Source organism: Chrysemys picta, chromosome 2 (genome assembly GCF_011386835.1).
Source record: "Chrysemys picta bellii isolate R12L10 chromosome 2, ASM1138683v2, whole genome shotgun sequence".
Taxonomy (NCBI): Eukaryota; Metazoa; Chordata; order Testudines; family Emydidae; genus Chrysemys; species Chrysemys picta.
Window position 1 is genome coordinate 134,615,590 of NC_088792.1, and position 21,905 is coordinate 134,637,494.

Below are 21,905 nucleotides of genomic sequence, written 5' to 3' on the forward strand. Positions count from 1 at the left end.
GTCCACTAAGGACTTCACTATTGCTATTCACTGTACGAGGAAAGTGCTTAGATAATACGGTGATAAGTATCAGAATAAAATTCTAAAATGGAGAAGATAAGATTGCACACAAGGGCAATGGCTTTTCTTTCAAACAAGCATATTTAGAGAGTGGTTATAAACCAGTTCCTGCAGCACAAACCAGTTCTTCACACATGTATTAGAATTCTCCCACTCAGGCTTCAAACCAGAATATTGCATGGAAAAGGCAATAGTAGCATTGAAGGTGAATACACTTACAGCCACAGACAGGGGACAACCATCCAGGTTAATAGTTCTGGACCTATCAGCTGCCTGTAAGACTATCAACCACAATGTATTGTCTGCCTACCTAGAGGACTTGGCCAAGGCTGACAGAGTAATTATAAGATGGCTTTATTAATTCCTTTCAGATAGATTTTAGAGGATAGTGATGAGCAACTGGACTTCCTCTCTGTGACTGAAAGGTGAAGATTCCCCAAAGTATTTACATGGTGCCCCCTACTATTAAATATGTCAGACCAGTAAGAGATATATCATAAGATGGTATGGGATCAATCATTACCACTGTGGTGATGAGGCACAGCTCTCTCTCTCTTTCTCACCAGTAGCAGACAATGCCATACCCTAGCAAAAGCAGTGTCAGAAAGAAAAACGTTCCTGGGTGAAAACACAGGTAATGAAGCCTAGGACAAAGCTCATGAGAGCAGGAGAAAAAGTGCGCAGAGTCAAGATGCTCAACTATGGAACAATCTACTGTAAAAGATAAGACTGAGACAAAGCCTATCCATTTTCAGAGCACACTGCAAAATCCATCTCTCTGCCATAGCTTTCCCACCACAGGAAAAGAAAACTACTAACACTTATACGCCCACACACCAAATTAAGTCAGCAGAGCCTCGTAGAACTTGGAAATGGCAATAGAAGCAAAGTCCATTATGATGTCATCTTTGAGCAATGCTATGCCAATCTAAATTAATGTATTTAGCACTTCAACACTATAGTGAAAGCTTCATTAATACTTAACGTGCAGTTGGCTCCAGCTCAAGGTGTAGCTGGTGTGAAAAGGGAAGCTCTTGGAGAAACTTACAGAAAACATGATTTATCCCAATGCTGTGGATATCTGCCCACTAATCATCATATAGTGCATGCTCTTGGAGCTTTACTAAACTGATTGGTACTACTAGACTCCCAAGTGCGGTTTATAAATTTTCATTGTGGTGAGACTTCTAAAACCCTAGAGTGTGCAGCATTTGAGACACAAAAGGAAGATAAACTGAACTCTAGTCAATAAACTAGGTGAATAATGGAAAAAGCCCACCTTCCCATTTCATTTCGACAAATTATCTTTGTGGGGGGGACGGGTTGGGGGGAGTGAGAAGTATCCCATATTCCTGGACTGCTCTTCAGGTACCTACAAAGTGACATTTTCTTGAAATTCTTGCTCTGCTCCCAGGAGATGTACAATGCACTTTTGGTTTTCTTAAATTGGGTCCAAAAAGAGACAAAGCAAAGAACTAGTTTTAGCTTGTTTTTTGTTTCATGCAGACTGAAAGGTAGAGAATCTTAGTTCTGAGAAATGTCCCAATCCTCCCCTGCAATGTGGGGACTTCTTAAAAATAATAAAAGTAAGAAGACAATCTGGAAGGAACAGGAACAAAATGTAACTCCTGTCAGAGGCAAGTCAGGATTAGAACCTCCAGAAGGTGCCATTAATTTTCTCTCATTATTGATGCTAACTGTCAATCACTGATGATTTTAGCATGATCCTGGATTAGTGGATCAGAAAATAAAGTCAGAGACAAACGTTTACTGAGATTCTGTCAGCTTCATCATAATTTCACCATCGAGGTAACTTTTCTATCCCAAGGGCAGTATTTTACACTGCTGTATGTTGAAAAACAGACACCAACTTATTTTACTGCATTTTTTCTATTTTTAATCAAGTTGTGCACACATTTAACCTGAAGAATTCTAAAAACGGGATGCTAATGCTGCATCACCCATTTTATGGGTTTTTTTGAGAGCACAGGTGATCATATCCAATAAGCCATTGCCTTCTTTTGTGAAAAGAAAAATATCTAAGGTTACAAATTCTACTTCCATTGACTCTAATAGGAGCTTTGCCATTGATTTCAATGGGGGCAGGACTGGTGCATACTGCAATTTCACTCTATCTGGAAAAAAAAGACATGACAAATATAATTTATATTTACATAATAGTGGTTTGAGGCTCTAAGAAAACTTGTCAAAAGAATTTATTTTGAACCAGCTATGTATTTATGGGCAGTATAGAGATGACAAATGTGGACATACAATTGTAGAAGCAAGAAAAAACGATTTGGGGGAGTTATATCAAAGATCTCAGATCTTTTCTATAAGGTTTCACTTTAACTCCCTGTTCCAAAACAAACTAGGAAAGGCTGCCTGAACAAGTGGCTAGGGCACTGGCTGGGATTCAGGAGACATGAATTCTATTCCCAGCTGTGGCATGACCTTAGACCAGTCATTACACCTCCTTGTGCCTGTTTTCTCTCCCAACCTTGTCTACTTAGTTTGTGACCTGTTCAGGATAAAGACTCTCTCTTATTACCTTGCAAATTGGAGAGGGATTAGAAAACATGCCTTACAGTGATTGTGCTCCTTAAGTCTATTTGTTTAGCTTAGCAAAGAGAAGGTAAAGGAATGACTTGATCACAATCTATAAATATCTATATGGGGAACAGAAATTTAATAATAGAGGGCTCACCAGTGTAACAGACAAAGGTATAACAAGATTCAATTGCAGGAAGCTGAAGCTAGGCAAATTCAGACTCAAAATAAGGCTCAAATTTTTAAACAGGAAATAATTTATCAAGGGACGTGATGGATTTTCCAGAAGTGGAAAGCTTTAAATCAAGATAGAAAAACATCCAAAGAGGAATGTTATATTTCAAACAGGAATTAATTGAAGGAAGTCTTATGGCCTCTGTTACACAGGAGGTCAGACCTGATGAACACAATGTCCCTTCTGGCCTTATAATGTATGAATCTTTGTGTTTGTACAGTGCCTAGCACAATGGGGTCCTAGTTTTGTTTGGGACATCTGGACAACACTATAGTACAAACAAACAAACTACTACTAACATATTTAGTTGCTTAAGGAAGTCTGACAAATTGTCACTGCTGTCGTCACCCCATCTTCATTCTTGCATACCATCTTTAAACACAAAACAGTTAATGAATATACAGCACTTGGTTTTCTAAATATGCACATTTCTTTTGGCTGAAGAGAAGGATATGGCCATATTCCATTCTGTATGTGAAGACATTCATGAAGTGTACCTGTGACGATTGTTCTTATTATTCTTTGTACAGTGCTAATGATATGCTATGTGCTGATGATTCACTCAGCACCGGTATTCTGGAAAATGAGTTCTTGTCTGGACCAAAGCTAAGTGATGATAGACTTTGTTGTGCAGCCTTCCACACAAAGCATATGAGAGACCAGCATACAGACACTTTTCTTGGCACAGAGAGGGTGCACAGGTACCCCTATGAGGACATGACTCCTCTTTGACCTACACAAGGTTTACATGAAGCAAAGGACTTTGCACTGGCCCTCAGCACCATGGATGAATTTCACCCTTATAGCTGAGTTCTAATATCCAATGCATACTGCCATGCATAGGATCTTGAGAGAAAAATCATCAGCTACTTTTTAAGATGTGTGGTAGTGTCTGCAGTATGGCAGACAGTAGGAAAGAACCCATCATGTTTAAAAATAAAAAAAATAAAGCGGTGTAGTTATCTTTAAAGCATAAAACTTATTACATAAAAATATTTAATCCATTAACAGCCAAACACCATTATTTTCAAGGTAAAATCATTTTAAGCCATTTTAGAAACCACTGTTTATAATGGGGCACCTATTTTCTTTTAAAAACAAAAGCATACTAGACCAAATTCAAAGCTGAAAGGGCGATAATGCTGCTTTCTGCATTTGTTATATTTTTATGAATGCTAAGCAAGAGCTATTACACATATGCTATGTTTAATGCCAAAATTCTTCTAGCACAGCAGCAATGAAGCTTAAACAGAGATCCTTTTTAACTCTTCTACTCTACACCTACCATGACAAAAATTAAAGCATCAAAGCACACCACATAATACTCTAAAAAGAGCAGAAGTACTTGTGGCACCTTAGAGACTAACAAATTTATTAGAGACTAACAAATTTATTAGTACCTTTTTTTCTAAGGTGCCACAAGTGCTCCTGTTCTTTTTGCGAATACAGACTAAAGCGGCTGCTACTCTGAAACCTGTCACATAATACTCTGCAATTCATTCAGTTTTTAGCAGTATAAGTCATCCTCCAGATAAATATCTAAAAATTAATCAAATGAAAACAAGGAGAGGGAGAGGGAACACTATCCCATTCTTACTTTTAATTCTTCTTCCTGTGAAATGTCAACTGTATAGCTGTGTTTCATAAATACTTCCACACTGTACATGAAGACATCTGAGAGGTTGTGGTATTGTAAAACATCATCACATGTTTCTAATCTTCTAGATGGCATTACAAAAAATTGTGGATGGAATCACCAGTTAATAAAAAAAAAGAGAAAACAGAGAGAACTAGAACTATTGCATCTTTTCTTAAATTTTGCAAGTACAAATTCAAATAGTACAGATATTTTAGTGTTGCCACCCTTCAGCTAAATAGGCATCAGCCTAAGCCCTTACACCGAGTGAGGCCCTTCCTGAGTTCCAGATGTAACTCAGTCCTGCTATTTAGCTGAAACCCAACTCATTGTGGAAGCTGGGGGTGCTGGTTGTTCTAAACCTCATCTGCTACCCCCTCCTAATAATTTGAAAGGAGGGGTTGCTGGTTTTTTAGTGGAGTGGCAGGAGATAGAGGGAAGGGTTTCAGTTAATTTGTTTCAAATTCAAATATTCCCAAAAATATTTTTCTATAACATATATATAGAACATGATGGTACAGCATAAAAGGTTTATTGACTCTCATCTGGGGTGACCCAGTCATATCTTCAGAACTCATGAGTTATTTGGCCATCCAAAGCACATGTTGAAATATCACATTTGCTTGCGTTTGCACCTGCTCTGTCTCCCTCTGTATGCGTGTGTACATACTCACAAAAATTTCTACAGATATATACTGTCTTTATTATAATAAACTCTTAAATGCAGTTTCATCCACAAAGAACTTTGAAAAAGTTATTTTAAAACACCACTAAAACGTTCTAAAAGATTTTCTCATTAAAATATTTATTTTCTTCAAAACCCAGCTTCCACAGAACTTCAGCTACATGCGAATCTCAGGTTTCATTTAAAAAATAAGTTACTACCCTCATAGTTGCAGAGAAAATACTTGAACATGTACCCCAATATACCTTTGTTGCCTGATTTTCAGAAATCAGGCAACAAAGAAAAAATATTATGTCTTTTAAAAAAATCTCATTATTTTTAAGTCAGTCTCCTGATATTTTGGGGGCTGACAATGTTTGAATGTGTAAGGTTCAGCACTAGAGACCTTACAGCAGCACAGCTGTACCGATGCAGCTGTGCTACTGTAAGACCTCTCGTGTAGCATCTCTATGCTGACAGGAGAGAGCGCTCCCATCGATATAATTAAACCACCTCCAGTGAGTGGCAGTAGCTATGTTGGTGGGTGAAGCTCTCCCACCGACAGTGCTGTGCACACTACCACTTACGCTGCCAAAACTTATGTCGCTCAGGGGTGTTTTTTCACACCCGAGTGACATACGTTTTGCCGAAATAAGTGGCAGCGTAGACATGGCCAAAGAGAGCACGGCAAAATGGAAGCAGTTGGTAAATCAGATATTGGTGATGGCAGAATGCCATACTAGATGGGCCAGTGATCTGATCCAGTGTAGCAAAACCTATATGCCTAAATGGAAACTACCTTCTGTGTTCTCATACTGGCTCCTCCTGTCTCATTAATTCAATTACATCACAATCAAGTGTTTGCAACATCAACATTATTTTCATACAAAAAATTGTACAAAAAAGACACTATTTTTGAATTACTAAGTAGTGAATCACACAGGAATAGCGAAATAAATAAAAACAAAATAATGTTCATGACTGAAGGACTACTCGGGAAGTATGAACCTCCCATTAAAATCAGTTGGAGTTTTGCAGCTTATTTCAACGAGCGCAAGATCAGACTCAATATTGAGAAGAAATGTAATAACTATATATTCTGTGCCAAATATTTCCACATTATTATAAGCATTATGTAATATACTGTCATATGCAGATGAACAATTTTAGCAGTTGACTCCCATGAACATCCATCCACAATTACAATGAATGTCCTAACTCCAAAATGTTGTATATAAATTTGATGTGTTTTTTTGCATACAAGCTCTGAAAAGAGATGGTTGCTTTTTTATTTGAGGGGCTTATGTGACTAAAGGAATGTGGCAAGAGACGTAAAGAAAAAAGGAACCTGGAGATATACCTTAGATCTTTTTGGTTCAGTTATCAATAAAAATTGTAGAGGTTTGATATAAATATTATAAACATCTTGAAAGTGAAAATGCTTCTGTCAACCTATTTGTTCACATCAGAACAAAAATGCCAGAGAACTGATTAAAAAATGTGACATCTAACTATATACAGACAGATTTAGGACCTGATCTTGAAATTCTCTATCAGGCAAAAACTTCCATTGCTTCAATGGCAGGTTTTCCTGATTAAGCAGTGTTAGACAGCACCATAGGTTTTATATCAACATATTCGTAACCTCAGTTTTTGCTTTGGAAAACAGAAAAATGCATCAGATTAAGTTGGCTACCCAAATACAAGGCAAAGGGAATAAACAGTACAAGAACAAACATTATTTGCACATTACAATGCAAGGATTCCTAATAGAATAGGGTGTTTTGTTATTTAAAAGGTATGCATTTAGAAACATACATTGTCAAGACATGTTTTTAAATTGGGACACTATTCAATATAAATCAGGAAGTTAAATGATTGAATTAGTATCCACCTGTGCCATTTACAACACTGCAACTGCCTACTCCCCCACCCCCATGCCTCTTGTTCTGGTTTGCCATTTACAGCATCACAGTGTTCCATGGCTCTACTTTAGATAGCAACTATAAAGCAGTGATTGTAAAGCAGAGGATGTTCTGCTGTGCCTCTGGCTCCTTGACAAACTCCTCTGGAAGTTCTATTGACAGCTTTAGAGTTGCCCATCACATTGTTAGACCACTGGTAGTCTCTCTGAGTGTTCCTGTCAACAGAGACATATTTTAAGATTCACTGTTAGGTCTGGAGAATTCATACACATTCCTGCACAGATCACTCCTTAAATGTTTGTACAAGCATTAAACAGGTTAGTATCTACATGCCCATATTTATTTGGTTGGCATAATTATACCTGTTCCCCAATAATGTCAATTTATGGACTATACAGTTATAGTTTTTAGGTGAATAAAGAGCCAAGTCACATCTTCTCTGCCAAATACAACCTAACATATCCTAGCCTGTGAATAAATACTTTAATGTTTTTCTCTGTGTGCACTTTTTTAATGACATGTATGGCATAGCACATACTTATTTAGCAAAACTACTTCATTTCTTCCAGGTTCTTCTGGCATCCATTATTTTATTTAACAGAGTATTTGTTTTGGGGAAGCATAAAAGAATTCTACACAGAAACTAAATTTTACTTCTTTATTTCAAATGGTATTTTAGTGGCCAGCTAATTATAAGTGTTGCAATCCAGTAAGGGAAGTAATACAAGGTGCAATTGGACAAGATAATCTGGAGGAAACAAAAAAACCCTCCCCCCATTTATTTAGCTTCCCTTGCGCCCTACATGTCCTCTGTGCTGGTGGTTTGGTGAGAAACTTGTAGAAGCTGGCTGCAGCTTCTCTATGCCTGCAGGGGACTCTCCCACTGTAGGGGGTGTGACAGTGCACTCTGTATGATGTTATGAAAATATGCTAATGAGTGTGAATATAATGTAACTGGAATATGCTTCATGCAAAAGGTCTCTTGTAAGGTATCATTACAAATCTTATAATCTACTGAGTATGTTCATCCTATTTGTATAAATGTATCTGTAGGGAGCCAGGGTGGCTGCCCTCCGAACCTGAGGGTAAAGGGCCGCTCTCTCAGCCTGAGTGGGCGGGGCCAGGCCAAGCTCGCTCCACCCCCCAGAAGGGGAGGGGTGGAACAGGAAGTATAAAGGGCAGGGCCCTTAGTTCAGTCAGGGCAGCACCAGGGAGGGAGGCAGATGCAGACCGCGGGCTGCTCCCTTCAGACCCTGCTGCCATGCCGGGGAGGCCCTGGACCAGTGGGAACCTCACCTGGAGGAAGGACTGGGGCTGCCAGGACTGCCTGCTGCTGAGTACCCAGAGGGACTGGAGGAGCCGGAGGGGGAGCGGGAGCTGCCAGCAGCCGAGAACCGGGACGAGCTGGAGGAGCCTGAGCCCGAGGGGGAGCTGGAGCTGCCAACAGCGGACTACCCTGACGCACTGGTGGGACCAGAGGGATTCAGACGAGCAAGCAGGTAGGAAGTAGCCCAGGGACAGAGCTGCACAGTGGTGAGTGTATGTAGCGGGCCGACTCCGCTGACCCAGTGGCGGGACCCTTGTTCTGCCACTGTCAGGGCCCTGGGCTGGAACGCAGTGGTGTAGGGTGGGCCTAGGTTCCCCTACCAGGCCAACCCATGCCGGGACCTTTGCTGGCGCTCTCCTGCCTGAGGGGCGTGCTATTGACCTTTGCCAGCACTCCCCTGCCTGAGGGGCGTGCTATTGACCTTTGCCGACGCTCCCCTGCCTGAGGGGCGGCGCTACAGACACTGGCTGGCATCCTTCCCGCCGCTAATTCCCCAGTGGCAGAGGCGTGACCCAGGCCGGCCAGTGACGTCGTAGCTCCCCACTGCCCCCTAGCGGATAGGTGGACCGACACTGATCACAGTATCATTCTTGTATCTGAAACTAGAAATATGAAATATAACTCTGAGGTCCTATTGTAATTATGCAAAGTGTGGGCCATTAATGGTGGGTTGGAATCTTGATGGCTCCTATTAACCAGGACAATTGGTTTTAAATGGCTTTGTTTACTTGTAAGTCTTCCTGTATACCTGTGTGCTGGCAAGTGGGTAATGAGGTCTTACAGTTACATAGATTCCACTTCAGGTGACATGATCATATCTTTAACCTGGTGCTTTTCTATTTAGAAGGAAGGCTGGCAACTCAGAGGGAAAAAGGATTCCTGCCTTGCGCAAAATATATATAAGGGGGTGGAACAGAACAAAGGGGGCTGCAGTCATGAGAAATCCCCTAGCTACCACGTGAATGGAACAAGGACTGTACCAGGAGAAAAGACTGGGCCCAGACTAGGAAGGCATCCAGTCTGTGGAAAAAAAGCCTATTGAAACATCTCTAAGGGTGAGATTTACCTGTATTCAGTTTTCTTACTACATTAGGCTTAGACTTGCGTGTTTTATTTTATTTTGCTTGGTAATTCACTTTGTTCTGTCTGTTATTACTTGGAACCACTTAAATACTACTTTTTGTATTTAATAAAATCACTTTTACTTATTAATTAGCCCAGAGTAAGTATTAATATGTGGGGGGGGGGGACAGCTATGCATCTCTCTCTATCAGTGTTATAGAGGGCAAACAATTTATGAGTTTACCCTGTAAAAGCTTTATACAGGGTAAAACGGATTTATTTGGGGTTTGGACCCCATTGGGAGCTGGGTACCGGAGTGCTGGAGACAGGAGCACTTCTTAAGCTGTTTTCAGTTAAGTCTGCAGCTTGGGGGGTCATGGTTCAGACTTGGATCCCTGTTTGAGTGTCTGGCTCAAACAAGGCAAGGTACTGAAGTCCCAAGGTAACAGGGAAAACTGGCTCAGAGGTAGTCCCAGCACATTGGGTGGCAGTCCCAAAGGGGTTTCTGTGATCCAACCCATCACAGGGGGATCCCAACAAGAGACTAAATGGGTGATTTCCCTTTGTAGCACGAAAGAGGCAGAAAATGTGACCTTGTACATGCATATTATTGAGCTGTTAAAAATGGGAGTCAGAGGCAAATTATGGTGCATCTGTATTACATAACACTACCATAACATTAGTTTTAGGTATGTCTCATTACCATAACTAACCTTTTACCATTATTTCAGGTATATGAGTTTGTTTTTTCTCCTGTTCTTACATATTATACTCAATCACATTTTTCCTTTTCTTTCATCACTGAAGGCTTGGATTGGGCCAGTACACAGCAGTAGGGTGTACTAGCATCTCTCTGAAGTTGCTAGCTTGTTCTCCAGATAAATCTCAGCTTTCGTAAAAAACAACAACAACAAAAAACACCCTACCACCACTTCCCCCACCCAAATTACAAAGGAGAAAATGCCAAGGAACCTAGCATAGTCCAGGAGCATATTCAAACTATACTGAAGGACAAGGTCAATAGGCCCAGAGTGCACGACTGTAATGTGAGTATCTGTGTAATCTCCTATGACTAGTGTTGTATTCTGATAACTCACATGGGTGGAGTTTATTTTGTGGGCAGACCTTAGAAGAGTACCACCACTGCCACCACCTCCTCCCTCAATTTAATGTTGTTGTCATTTAGCAAGTGCCTATGAGTAGAGGACTTTCCCTGACCCCCAGAACATATTGTATTCGGGTAGATAGTACCTACATACTATGGCAAGTGGCATCTATAAATACTTCAGTTAGATACATACATGGAAAGATACGGTCCAAACTAAAGGCATGAGATGGAACTCAACTGAGCACATCCGGAAAACTTCCCAATAGCAACAAAAGTCACAGTGTGGATGCACTCAGAGACTTAGATGGCTTCCCTACAGCCAGTTAGCCTGGAACATCTCAGAGATTTAAGGTGTTTGAGCATTCTGAGATTAGTTAAAGCTTATGCAGCATTTTGACTAATGTTAAGCACCAAGTACTACTATATGAGGAAATATATTATATGCTTCATCTCATCAGAAAGATATCTTGTTAAAAACCATGTACAGTTCCTTATTTTATAAAGCTGTGCAAAATCCCCGTAAGCTGAGCTGAACTCATGTTACAAGATATTCTGAAAGTAAGTTTTTTTTAATTCTATACAAACCAAGAGAAGGTAAACTTTCAGTCTGGTTAGTAAAAGTCAGCTTCTATATTAAAATATTATTTACATATAAACTAGGAAGATTAAATACTAAATATTCAGCATGCACTCTAACCAAGAATTCACAAATCTCTCTAAACAGCAGCGAGACCTCAGAGAATAGCAGTCACCATGCTTAAGCGGAAAAAACAGAGCTGAGAATCACAGTTAATGTGATCTCAGGTAGCCTTGACCATATTTCATTTAAAAATATCCACAGAGAATGGGTAGAAAAGGTAAATGAGCAAACCTCAATCTGTTTTGCCAGTAAGGGAGAGAAGCTGGCACATAGGTACAGTTTTATAACTGCATTGGTAATGGGTGAGTCTGGCCATTCTGCCTTTGACTCTTCAAATAAAAAGAAAGTGAAGTTGTTGCTGCACAGAGCCAAAGAACACAGAGAGACTGCAGTCCAGGAGAGCATACCTGCTCCTTTTGAATGAGAAAGAGGAGCATTATTTGTCTTTTGGATGTTCACTGTGAAAGTGACCGTGCAGAATTAGCATCTGTAGCCATCGAGAAAGTGCAGAGTGAGAGGTTAATGGACTTCCTTAACTTGAGCAGAAATGTATGCCTTCAAACTGTATTAGACAAAATTTAATGCTATAAACAGTTATGTTAAAAACTTATTTCCATTCCATGAATGTCTTAAACATATGTTAAAGACTTATATTTAACAGAAGCATGCTAAAAATCATTTTATGGACTCTGTTAAACATTAAGTATTTCTTTGTAACATGATTATTTGTGTTTCAATCTGCAACTAAAAAAAACAATCTTTAATTTTAAACATTCATTGACTTGACCTGTGTGATTCATATTAATATCTATCTGCCCATCTTTCTCTGAAGAGATTACAGTTACAGCCCATTAAGGTCCTTGAGTGCATTGTGCAATGCTGTACCTTGCTCTTATAAAGATAAAGAAGAGGTGCATGAAATCCAGGATGTGTAAAATAAATAATCAGGAAAGGACCATCTCAAATATGTGTACATGGAGAGTAGTTGGTGACACAACCTCTAAAGTCTTAAAAGTACAGCCAATTTTATCTGTAATATGTGGAGAGGGAACAAAGTTGTACATCTGCAGAATGGGCCAATGAATAGGATACTATGCAAAAAAAAAAGGAATGTTTACCTAGGAGAATGCATTAGAAAACCTAAGGAGCAATTCATCTAGTTCAGGCCTCATGAAGATGGAATTAAGAAAAATATTCTCTCCATAGTGAGCCAAATATCATCCTCCTGATTCATGTAGAAAGCTGAAAAAGTTGGGGAAATGGATTCCACAGCCTAGGTAGCAATATTGCCAACACCAAGTATTCAAAATGCTGCCCAAAGTACCGTGAGCTCGGTTTAAAAACCATGAGACTCTAAAAAGTAATAAATTGGGACAAGGGTTATTTGCTTTCTGGAATTTGAGCCTCTGGGGTAGTAGGAAGGCGGTGTCATGTTTTCAAGCTTTTCTCCAAACCAGCATTAGAAACGTTTGTTTTTAAAAACAGAAGCTGAAAAAAGCACATGACTTAAGTAGCTAGAGTTTTAAGAGGAACACCAAGCATGGTAAAATTCACGATAATATCGCACAAGCTGAAAAAAAAGAGTAAAGAGCCCTGGTTAAATCATTTTCCACAATGCAAATATTAAAAATTTCAAAACAAGAGAAATTTACACGTTTGGTTTACTAGATGCATTCTTCAGCATACCCAGTCACACAAATACTTTTAAAAACTTACGCACTGCACTCAAGGGCAAGTTGTCACACATTGTCCCTCTTAGGAGGTGTGAAGGGCCCTAGACACAGCAGAGCCTATTGCTTCTGCCATGCTTGGGTGAGAAGGGTGAGGGGTTTGGGGAGCCCACACAGAGGTCCCACAGCCCTGCGGACTAGAGCACTTGGAGACCCACTCTGCTTTCCTAGAGGATTTCAGAAGGGTCAGTGGATCTGTAACTATCTGGCAGTACTCCCCCCTTTTGAGGCAAGAATCTTTAGGAGATACTGCAGCCGCAGTTTATAGCAGTGCCTTTGGGAAATTATTTGCCCTAAAAGGAACATATCCATAAACAATTGATTCCTTCAGTATTTTTAGTGTACCAACTACTTTTGATAATATGTTGAGAATGTTAAGATGGCAAAAAAAAACTAAACAAAAAAATCAAACAGTACCAAAACGTTAAGATTGTGCATGCACAATTTTAACATTTCCTCTCGTACATGTTGCACTATAATAAAGTTTTAGCTATGCAGTCATACATTACTATTTTCACAGGACCCCTATTTCGTTTCAGGGGTTCCTTGAATCTAAGGCTATAGAAAAGAAACAATATTTTATTACTTGAGAAATAGTGTATCATGGAAGTAAAGACTATCATAATTTGCAAAAACAAATTAGCTAGCTAAACAATTTGAAAACAAGGAAATTCCACTTTCAATTTCTGGTGACAAAAGACTTAAGCATAAAATGTGTTCCTTATCCTATCTCAACTCTTCCCCCAAACAAACTATAGACTTGTTTTAAATAGTATCTTTATTATTTTTTATGTTTCAAACAATCAATATATTTTAAGTTTTGACTGTCATATAAGCAAAAATAAATAAAATATTGCTGCAGTAAAAGGCATCCAAAATAAAAGATGTATTATAGAAGGATTCATATACGTCTCCATGTCATCAGCATCATATTACTTTATTCCAACTATAATACATGCATTTGATTTTTAGTTACTACCTAATACCTGAATTAAACTCTCATATCCACAGAGTGCCTCAAAATTTTATTAGAGGCCCGATGAGAGGCTTAGGTGTATCTTACGACCCATTGATATCTTTCGACCCCCCAAAAAACCCCAGAGGTCTTAACAGTAGCTTCTCATCCATATTTTTGATGGAAGATCTCCTCAAACAATGTGACGAAAGAGCAGAAGATATAGCAAGATCCTTAATTTAATCATATTCTACCACCTTTCATGGGTACTTGTGGATTTTGACTGAATCTCAAATTCATACAACACAGCTGAATTTTACAGGATAATGGGTATGAATTTGAGTGTCCTGTGTTTGAACACCTGCATCACTTAGAATCCTAATACCCACTGACTTTCAATCAGATTTAGGTCCCTAAATCACTTAGGGACATATGTTCATAGCTATTTAGATGCCTAAAAATGTAGTTAAGCACTTCTGAAAATGCTACTAGGTGCCTAACTCCCATTGAAATCAATAGAAATTAGGCACCGAATCTGGATAATTGCTTTTCAAAATGCCACTAGGGCCCAGATCCCCAAAGATAACCCCACTGAAATCAATGGAAGTTTAGGTGTATAAACACCTTTGAGGATCTGCGCCTTGGTGCCTATCTACATCTTTAGATGCCTAAATATTTCTGAAAAGCTGATTAGATTTATCCATTATCCCCTTCCTCAAAACCCCACATGGTCCTCTTTTCCCTTCAGAATCCAGTTCAAGCACCTTTAAGGACCTACACACTTCCACCTCTGCATTATCTAGGGCCTTATTCCCTCCTGTAACTTTTCTTGGATGCCAGCATCCTGTCTCCATCCTCCCAGTTGACTCCATGCAATTTTTCATGCCAAATACTACACCTGAAGTGGCTGCCCTCTTCCCATGTGCCAAGAAAACAAACAGGTAAGCAAAGAACCAAATCAGGGCAAAAGTAAGTGTTAGTCTAAAACATGATCAGATTTGATCTGGACAGCCAAACTCTATCAGCAAAAAGGAGCTGCCAATATACATGTTCTGGGGGTGAAGGGAGTAGAGCAGAGTATTGTGGACTGGAAAGCAAACTGCAGCCTTTAGGACAACACACAATTATTAAAATGTTAATATACCTACACAGCGAATGTGTCAAAAAGGCAGAATTTTGTGGATAGGGGATATGACTACATTATCTAACAATATCTGCTTATTAAAACTATGAAAATACCAGATAATTAATGTAAAGACATTTACATTTTTTTGGAAATAAATGTGGATTCGTTTCACATTTAAGAACTTACTGCTGCCCAGTGATTTATACTGCTAAACATTTCAGACAAGAATCACCAATATATGGATACTAAACACCTGAAGGCAGAATTTCATTTTTCATGGAATTTTGCATCCAATTTTCAGAACATTGCATACTGAAATTGCACATACGGGCCCCGTCCTACAGTCTTTACTCAGGCAGATCTGAACTCAATGGCCCATTATATGAATGTCAAATTTGCTACGTAGGTGGAATAATTATAACAACATTTACAGAGTATACACATTTTGTTTTCAATTTCTGTTTTTTCTTAAAAATATCTAGTTTCCCAAATTTTAGAAATACTCTATTTCAAGAGCATTTTCAGTGACATCATTTGTCCTGTAAGTTAAATATCTGGAACTCTGACTTGCATTTGATGCATACTCCAAATCCTCACTCCCAAAACTCCCACTGGATGTTTTGGGTGCATACAGGATCTTACCAGTTGTGTAACACTCAGTAAGTGTTCGGATGTGTGACTAAACTTTAGATGGCAGTTTCAACAAGGTAATGGAAAGTAAGTAACTGGTATTATTGCTACAATATTTTAGGAAGTGAACAATAAATTAATTATGAGAGACTTTATAAAAGATGTTTAACAAATCAATTGTTCTAAGCCTTTAGGCTGTTTAGCTGGAGTTTTCAAAGGAGCCTAAGGGGGTTGGGTGCCGAAGTCCCACTGAATTTCATTGGGTACCTATCTCTCCTAAGCTCCTTTGAAAATCTCAGCCTTAAAAAAATATATATTCTAATGCTATATAATGAAACAAAATATAATGGACTACTTGAAATACAAATTGTTGTTGCATCTATCACTGAACAAAATAGTATACTTCTTATGTATATAGAATGGATTTTTCTTCTCAGCAGCACTGATGATCTCAACAAGAAGTTTCTCTTTGGCCACAAGTAAATTGTTATAACTTGGATCTTTTGGAGGAGGAAAAGAAGAGATATGAATTTGAAAGTGGAAGAGGCTTTCCATTGAAGACCTTCTCCCTTTCAGAAAGAAGCCATGTGCTGATTTGCTTCTGAGAGCCCTGGAGTGGTTGAACCATCAGCAGCTTGTGATACTGTCACAAGGGGAGGGGAAGAAATATGCACTCTTCTTCTGCCAAATGTTTGGGAAGATGAAAAGAAAACAATAAGTTATGTATATGGTAAATTTATACTGGTTATTGAAATGAAACAGATGTTTATAAATATTATATATATGGGTCATGTTATACAAAAAAAAAGACACTAGAAGGATGCTCTTCTTTGTAGTATTACAAACATCAAGTGTAAGGACTTCCAAATTCCATATATTTTTCATTATGAACAAGTTTATTTTTCAGAAACTACAAACTGCTCTGATATATATGCAACGAACAAAGAGGATAGGATGATACAAGCTTTTCCATGTTCTCTCTGAGCTGAAATTACTGTTATGAGTGTAATTGTGTTCTCTAAACAAAAACAGGCAGCTTATTAATCATTAGGATGGATTGGCAGTGAATTTGCCAGAAACTATTTATCTATGACATATTTAATACTTTATTAATATAAAAGCCATTATGTTGACACTCAGACATATTTCAAAGTAGCAACTGGTATAATGAACTAGCCATTTATACTCAAAATTTATTTTTTACATATAGCCATGTTTATGTGATTATCCAATCAGATCAAAATAAATACAATATTGTGTTGAGAATTAGACTTCAAAAACTTAAAACTTCTCCACTGCTCTGCTGATCGTTCTCATCAGGCAATCTGCTTTCAATCCATTTATGTTCCATTCATACCACTAGATAAGTGGTTCTCACAGGAATGAACGAAGGGATTTCAAAACTATGTATATTGTGGAGTGCCTTTCAGATTTTTGAATGACATATCTGTGGGACTAAATGAAAGTTTTCCTGGGTCCTGTAGTACAGAGGTCTCCAAACTTTTTTGATCACGCACCCCATCAGTAAAAAAAATTTGTGCACACACACCCTGCCCCGCCAGCTCTACCATTTTTGCCGGAAAAAAAAAAAAACAAAAAGTCGCTCAGACTCCCACCCGAACTGCCGAAGAAAAAAAAAAAAAAAAAAAAAACAAACAAAAAAAACACACACACACACACAGTCCTCCTGCTGCGCACCCCCAAGGATCCTCTTGCGCACCCCACTTTGGAGACCACTGCTGTTGTATATGAACAGGGCAGAGAGACTCCTAACCACTAGCCCCCAAAAGATGAGACCTGAATTGATTTAGGGGATATGGGACTCAAGACTGCCCCATTCAGAAGAACCCTGATTTTAGAAGTGAGTAGCATAAAGAATAGACCTACACATAAGTAGCACGTGAGTAGCAGGCCAACATTCTCCCTCCTGTGAGGACAATACTGCAGTTAAGAAGTAGGTTGGTGATGGAAAGATGTAGTGGCTTTCTTGGAAGCTCCTTCATCACCAAATAAGATCGAGCTTTCCTTAATTGCCCCCCCCTTCCCGAAAAAGTGGATTTTGGTAGGAGGAATGAGTTTTGCACAGGGGACGGGCACTCATATTTTAAATAAAATGGTCCATTTAAGAACCATCCTATAATTTTGCTAAAAATAAAATCTGTATTACTGTATTAAGAAATAATAGGGGGAGGGACAGCTCGGGGGGTTGAGCATTAGCCTCCTAAACCCAGGGTTGTAAATTCAATCCTTGAGGGGGCCATTTAGGGAACTGAGGTAAAAATCTGTCTGGGGGATTGGTCCTGCTTTGAGCAGTGGGTTGGACTAGATGACCTCTTGAGGTCCCTTCCAAACCCTGATATTCTATGATTAAATCAAAGTTTTTATGTTTTATAATTTGTTATTTTGTTATAAGTCTATTAGCAAGCAGTTCACTGGCAAAATAACTGTCCCAAACTTGTCAATTTTGGAAGACCTTATTTAGAAATCCAGACAATAGATGCATTTAGCAATATTCTGTGACCGAAATATAATGCATATAGTGGGCAGATACTATGTTATAAATAATGTTATTAATTCAGATGTAATCATCTTAAGAAGAGGAAATAGAAAAATCAGAGCCCATGTTTTCTGAAATATGTCAAAACGCAACAAAAAAATTTCCCCTGGACTACTGATAATTTTGGCAGCATTTGCTGCTAGCACTATTGAAATATACATATTTAAAATCCCAATAATGCTAAACTGAAAATTCTGTAACTGATATGCTGTAAAAATCATATCACAATGAACCATGAAGCAGAAAGTGTATATGAAATTTAGTGCAAAATTGAACACTCATGAGCTCTGCTGAATGTATTATCTGCTTCATTTACATGTCAATCTACAGTCCTATTTTAAAAATTATTTTTAAAACCCATTAAAATAAACTGGTCCATGCCCCTGTTAGTACTAAACAAAATATAATTAAATTAGTTTTACACATGCATCTTAAGAAACAAACAAGTCGCCTTTGCTGTTTAATGGCATCAAGTTAATTGCTGTGATTTGGGGCAAATTATTTAAATAAGAATTATGCAAACTTTTTTGTTAAAGCTCATACTATTTTTATTCAGTGCAGCTGTGTGTCAAAGTCCTTCCTTACATGAAGATGAAACTACCTTAGGTTAGATTATTTTTTTTAAAGAAGTTGCAAGCTCATTATTCCCATTAAAGTGCTGTCTATTACTTTTAATGTCAACTAAGGTATCTGAGAAACAAACCTCAAGTACAGTAGCTGTAGATTACTTCCATAGACCGCTCTGTAAATCCTTTTACTTTGTAATCCACAATAAGACATGCAACTCACATTCAGGAATAAATGGATTTCTTTATTGCCTACCAGCAGCTTTAAAGGGTATTTCCTATGGCATGTGCACAGGAGCATAGTCCACTACTCCTTTTTTCAAAATCTCTCTTATATAACCGACTGCAAGCACTGACTCTGAAGATGTGATCGCATGTTTCTATATTGCAGCATTCAACATATCATGTGCCTCAAATAGCACAGTTCTGGGCCATTGATCAAGTTCTGTTAATAAGGATTATCTAATGGACATTCTCTCTCCAGTTTGCCTATTTGGACGGGTATGCATACAAAGCCTGAAAAGATATACAGTGTGTAAATGGGTTTAAGATAGCTGCACAAACTTGGCACAGGACTGGTCTTAAAGAACCATCTGAGGATTTATAAAATTGTGTAAGTTTTGCTTATTTATCACAGGCCTCACAATCTTTCGCAAATAAACTGCTAACATAAAAGGATTCATGCAAGCTCTAAAGCAATTTTGTGAGTCAAGGGCTAATAAGGAGAATATTCAGCAGCTTCCTCTGCTTAAACCTAACTCACTCTATAGTAAAACTACTGTATTTACTGAGTAGTTTGAAGTGTGTTACCTGAATTAAGAAATTCAATAACAAATGTAGGTCACTATAATTTTTCTTCCTCACAGACAGCTGACCAAAACGAGATTTGGCAACTTTGCAGACTTCCATTTAAAGTAAAGACACTGTACAGAATGAGTATTTAGAAGACTTTTCTCCTTCGTTCTGTCTCACAGGCACATACAATAGGTTTAAATACAGTTCTACATCATTTTGTACAGTCCTTTATCTGTTGAATAACAACAGTCAATTCTTTCATGAAAATGGAAAATCCCTCTATTGTGTCTTGTAAGAACTTTCACTGAATGAATCTGTATACTATATATAAACATGATGTATGATGAAAGAACTGAAATCTAAAAAGTTTCTAATCCCTTCTCTTGCTGCTGTCAATAGAAAAAAAACATATTAATGTTTTGAGCTTTATATAAATATTAACTGCAATCGCTACAGTTCATAAAAGTTAATACCTGGCAGTTTAATAAAGCTTATCCCTTTCTAATTGTTTAAGGTAAACCACTACAAGTTTTCTTGATTAAATTAATCGCTAAGATTAATCATAAATTCCTGAGCGAAAGCAAATCACGCCCTAACATTTAAAACATGTAATATAAAATGCACCAGAGTAACCAGACATCTCATTTTTGTTTCTTGCGTTTTATACTCCCATCACACAACCCTCTCAAGGGGAAAACTTAAGACGTGTTTTAAACTGCTCTTTCGTTAGCGTTATTTCTCCAGTATCCGTATCACAACTAGAATGGTGCTGCCGCACCTCCTCTATAGTGACTTGATTCAGTGGAGGCTATGTTTGAAGCAATCGATGCAAGCACGCTACACACGAGAATAAGGCTAAGGAAAAGGAAATGAAGAGAAATGCATCTTTCCTTTCAGCCATTAATTATAGATCAACCAAATATCACATTGCAGATCACACACCACCACCCCCCTCGAGCCGGCATTGGTTCCAAAGACATTGGTTCCAAAGAAGAAAAGCCCATACTTATTGTCACTATACATATGCCCGAGAACCCGGCTGGCTGCACTGAAATCTCACGATTTGATGCCTCTAAATATAGACTACAAGGGTTTCCAATATAGGGAAGAAGCAGAAGAAGCTGACATGGACGTATGACTAAGTATTTCAATTTCGTTCCGCAAGTAACAGAATAATGACAGAGATCACAACAGCCCAGGACTACATGGAAGAGCAGGGTCTATCCCCCCCCCCCCCCCGTATATTTATGACTTCACTGCTGTAATGAGTATATCATCGCAGGATGTTAGAGAATCCAGTATTGCTGATGCCCTACATAAGCAAGCGACTAACGTATAAGGGGGGTGGGGGAGGAGGCACATGAAAAATAATACACTTTGTTACCTCTCTGCTGAAGGCACAAGCAATGTTTCCACAGCCAGACACAGCTGCCTTCTAGAAAAGAGAGGGACCTTTGCAATGTGGGTACCAAAGCCAATGCTTGCTAGCACCACCAGAAGCAGAAGAAATAATGCAAGAAGAGGAGAGGAGAAACCTGGCACCATTACGATCGCAATTGCACTCACCGAACGGCGTCGACCCTGCCTGCTTTTTCCCAGGCATACACAGCAAATAAAAGGCAAATCCTCAATCCGGTGGGGAAGGTGTGTGCGGCGCCCCCGGGCTTCAATGCAAGGTCCTGACCTTGCCCAGCTGCAGCATCCTTCGCTTTGTGTTGTGGTGCTGCCGTGGGACAACTGCCTGGCGGTGGCGGCGGCTGCGAGGGGAGCGGCTGGCTCCACATCCACCGCCTGTTCTAGAGAGGCAAAGTCTCTGGATCACTCTGTGGTTTCCTCCCCCCTCCTCCGCGGCTCTGCCAGGCTCAGCAGCGGCGCTCCGGTGCAGCGGCTGCTGCTTGGCACATCCGCCGCCGGCTGTGGCTGGAGACGATACAGTCACAGCTGCCGCTGCGCTCCCTTCTCCTCCCCTCTCCGGCAGGAGCGCGCGCGCCTGATGAGCCCGGCTGGGGCGGGCGGCTGCGCTCGCTCTCTCTCGCTCGCTGAGACGCCGCCGCCGCCACCACCTGCGCCTGGCGAGGCGGGGGCGCGAGGCTCCTCCCGGGCTGCGTTCGAACACCGCCCGGTCCCGGGCAGGCGCGCGCCGCGGGCTTGTGGGCAGCGACAGCAGCAGAGCCCAGGCTGTGCGAAAGAGCGGCTGGCGGGGAAAGAGGGGTTCCTTGGCCAGGCTTGTCTCAGCGCTGCTGCCTGCCCCTTTGCATCCTCTCACAGAAGCTGGGCCGTTTCCCTCCCCGCTCCACCCCCACCCCCATGCCGTTCCCTCGAGGCAGGGCGTGCACGTT

General features: G+C 39.7%; 1 protein-coding gene across 2 annotated transcripts in view; it reads right to left on the minus strand.

Moving 5' to 3' along the window:
* CTNND2 (catenin delta 2) overlaps positions 1 to 21,600 on the minus strand; it is a 1,171,885-nt gene extending 1,150,285 nt beyond the window's left edge. For both annotated transcript variants that reach the window (XM_008164383.4, XM_008164381.4), the window contains exon 1: positions 21,133 to 21,600. In XM_008164383.4, the coding sequence (XP_008162605.2) occupies positions 21,133 to 21,169 (37 nt within the window). In that variant the 5' untranslated portion in view covers positions 21,170 to 21,600. The remainder of the gene's footprint in view (positions 1 to 21,132) is intronic.
* Positions 21,601 to 21,905: the final 305 nt, after the last annotated feature.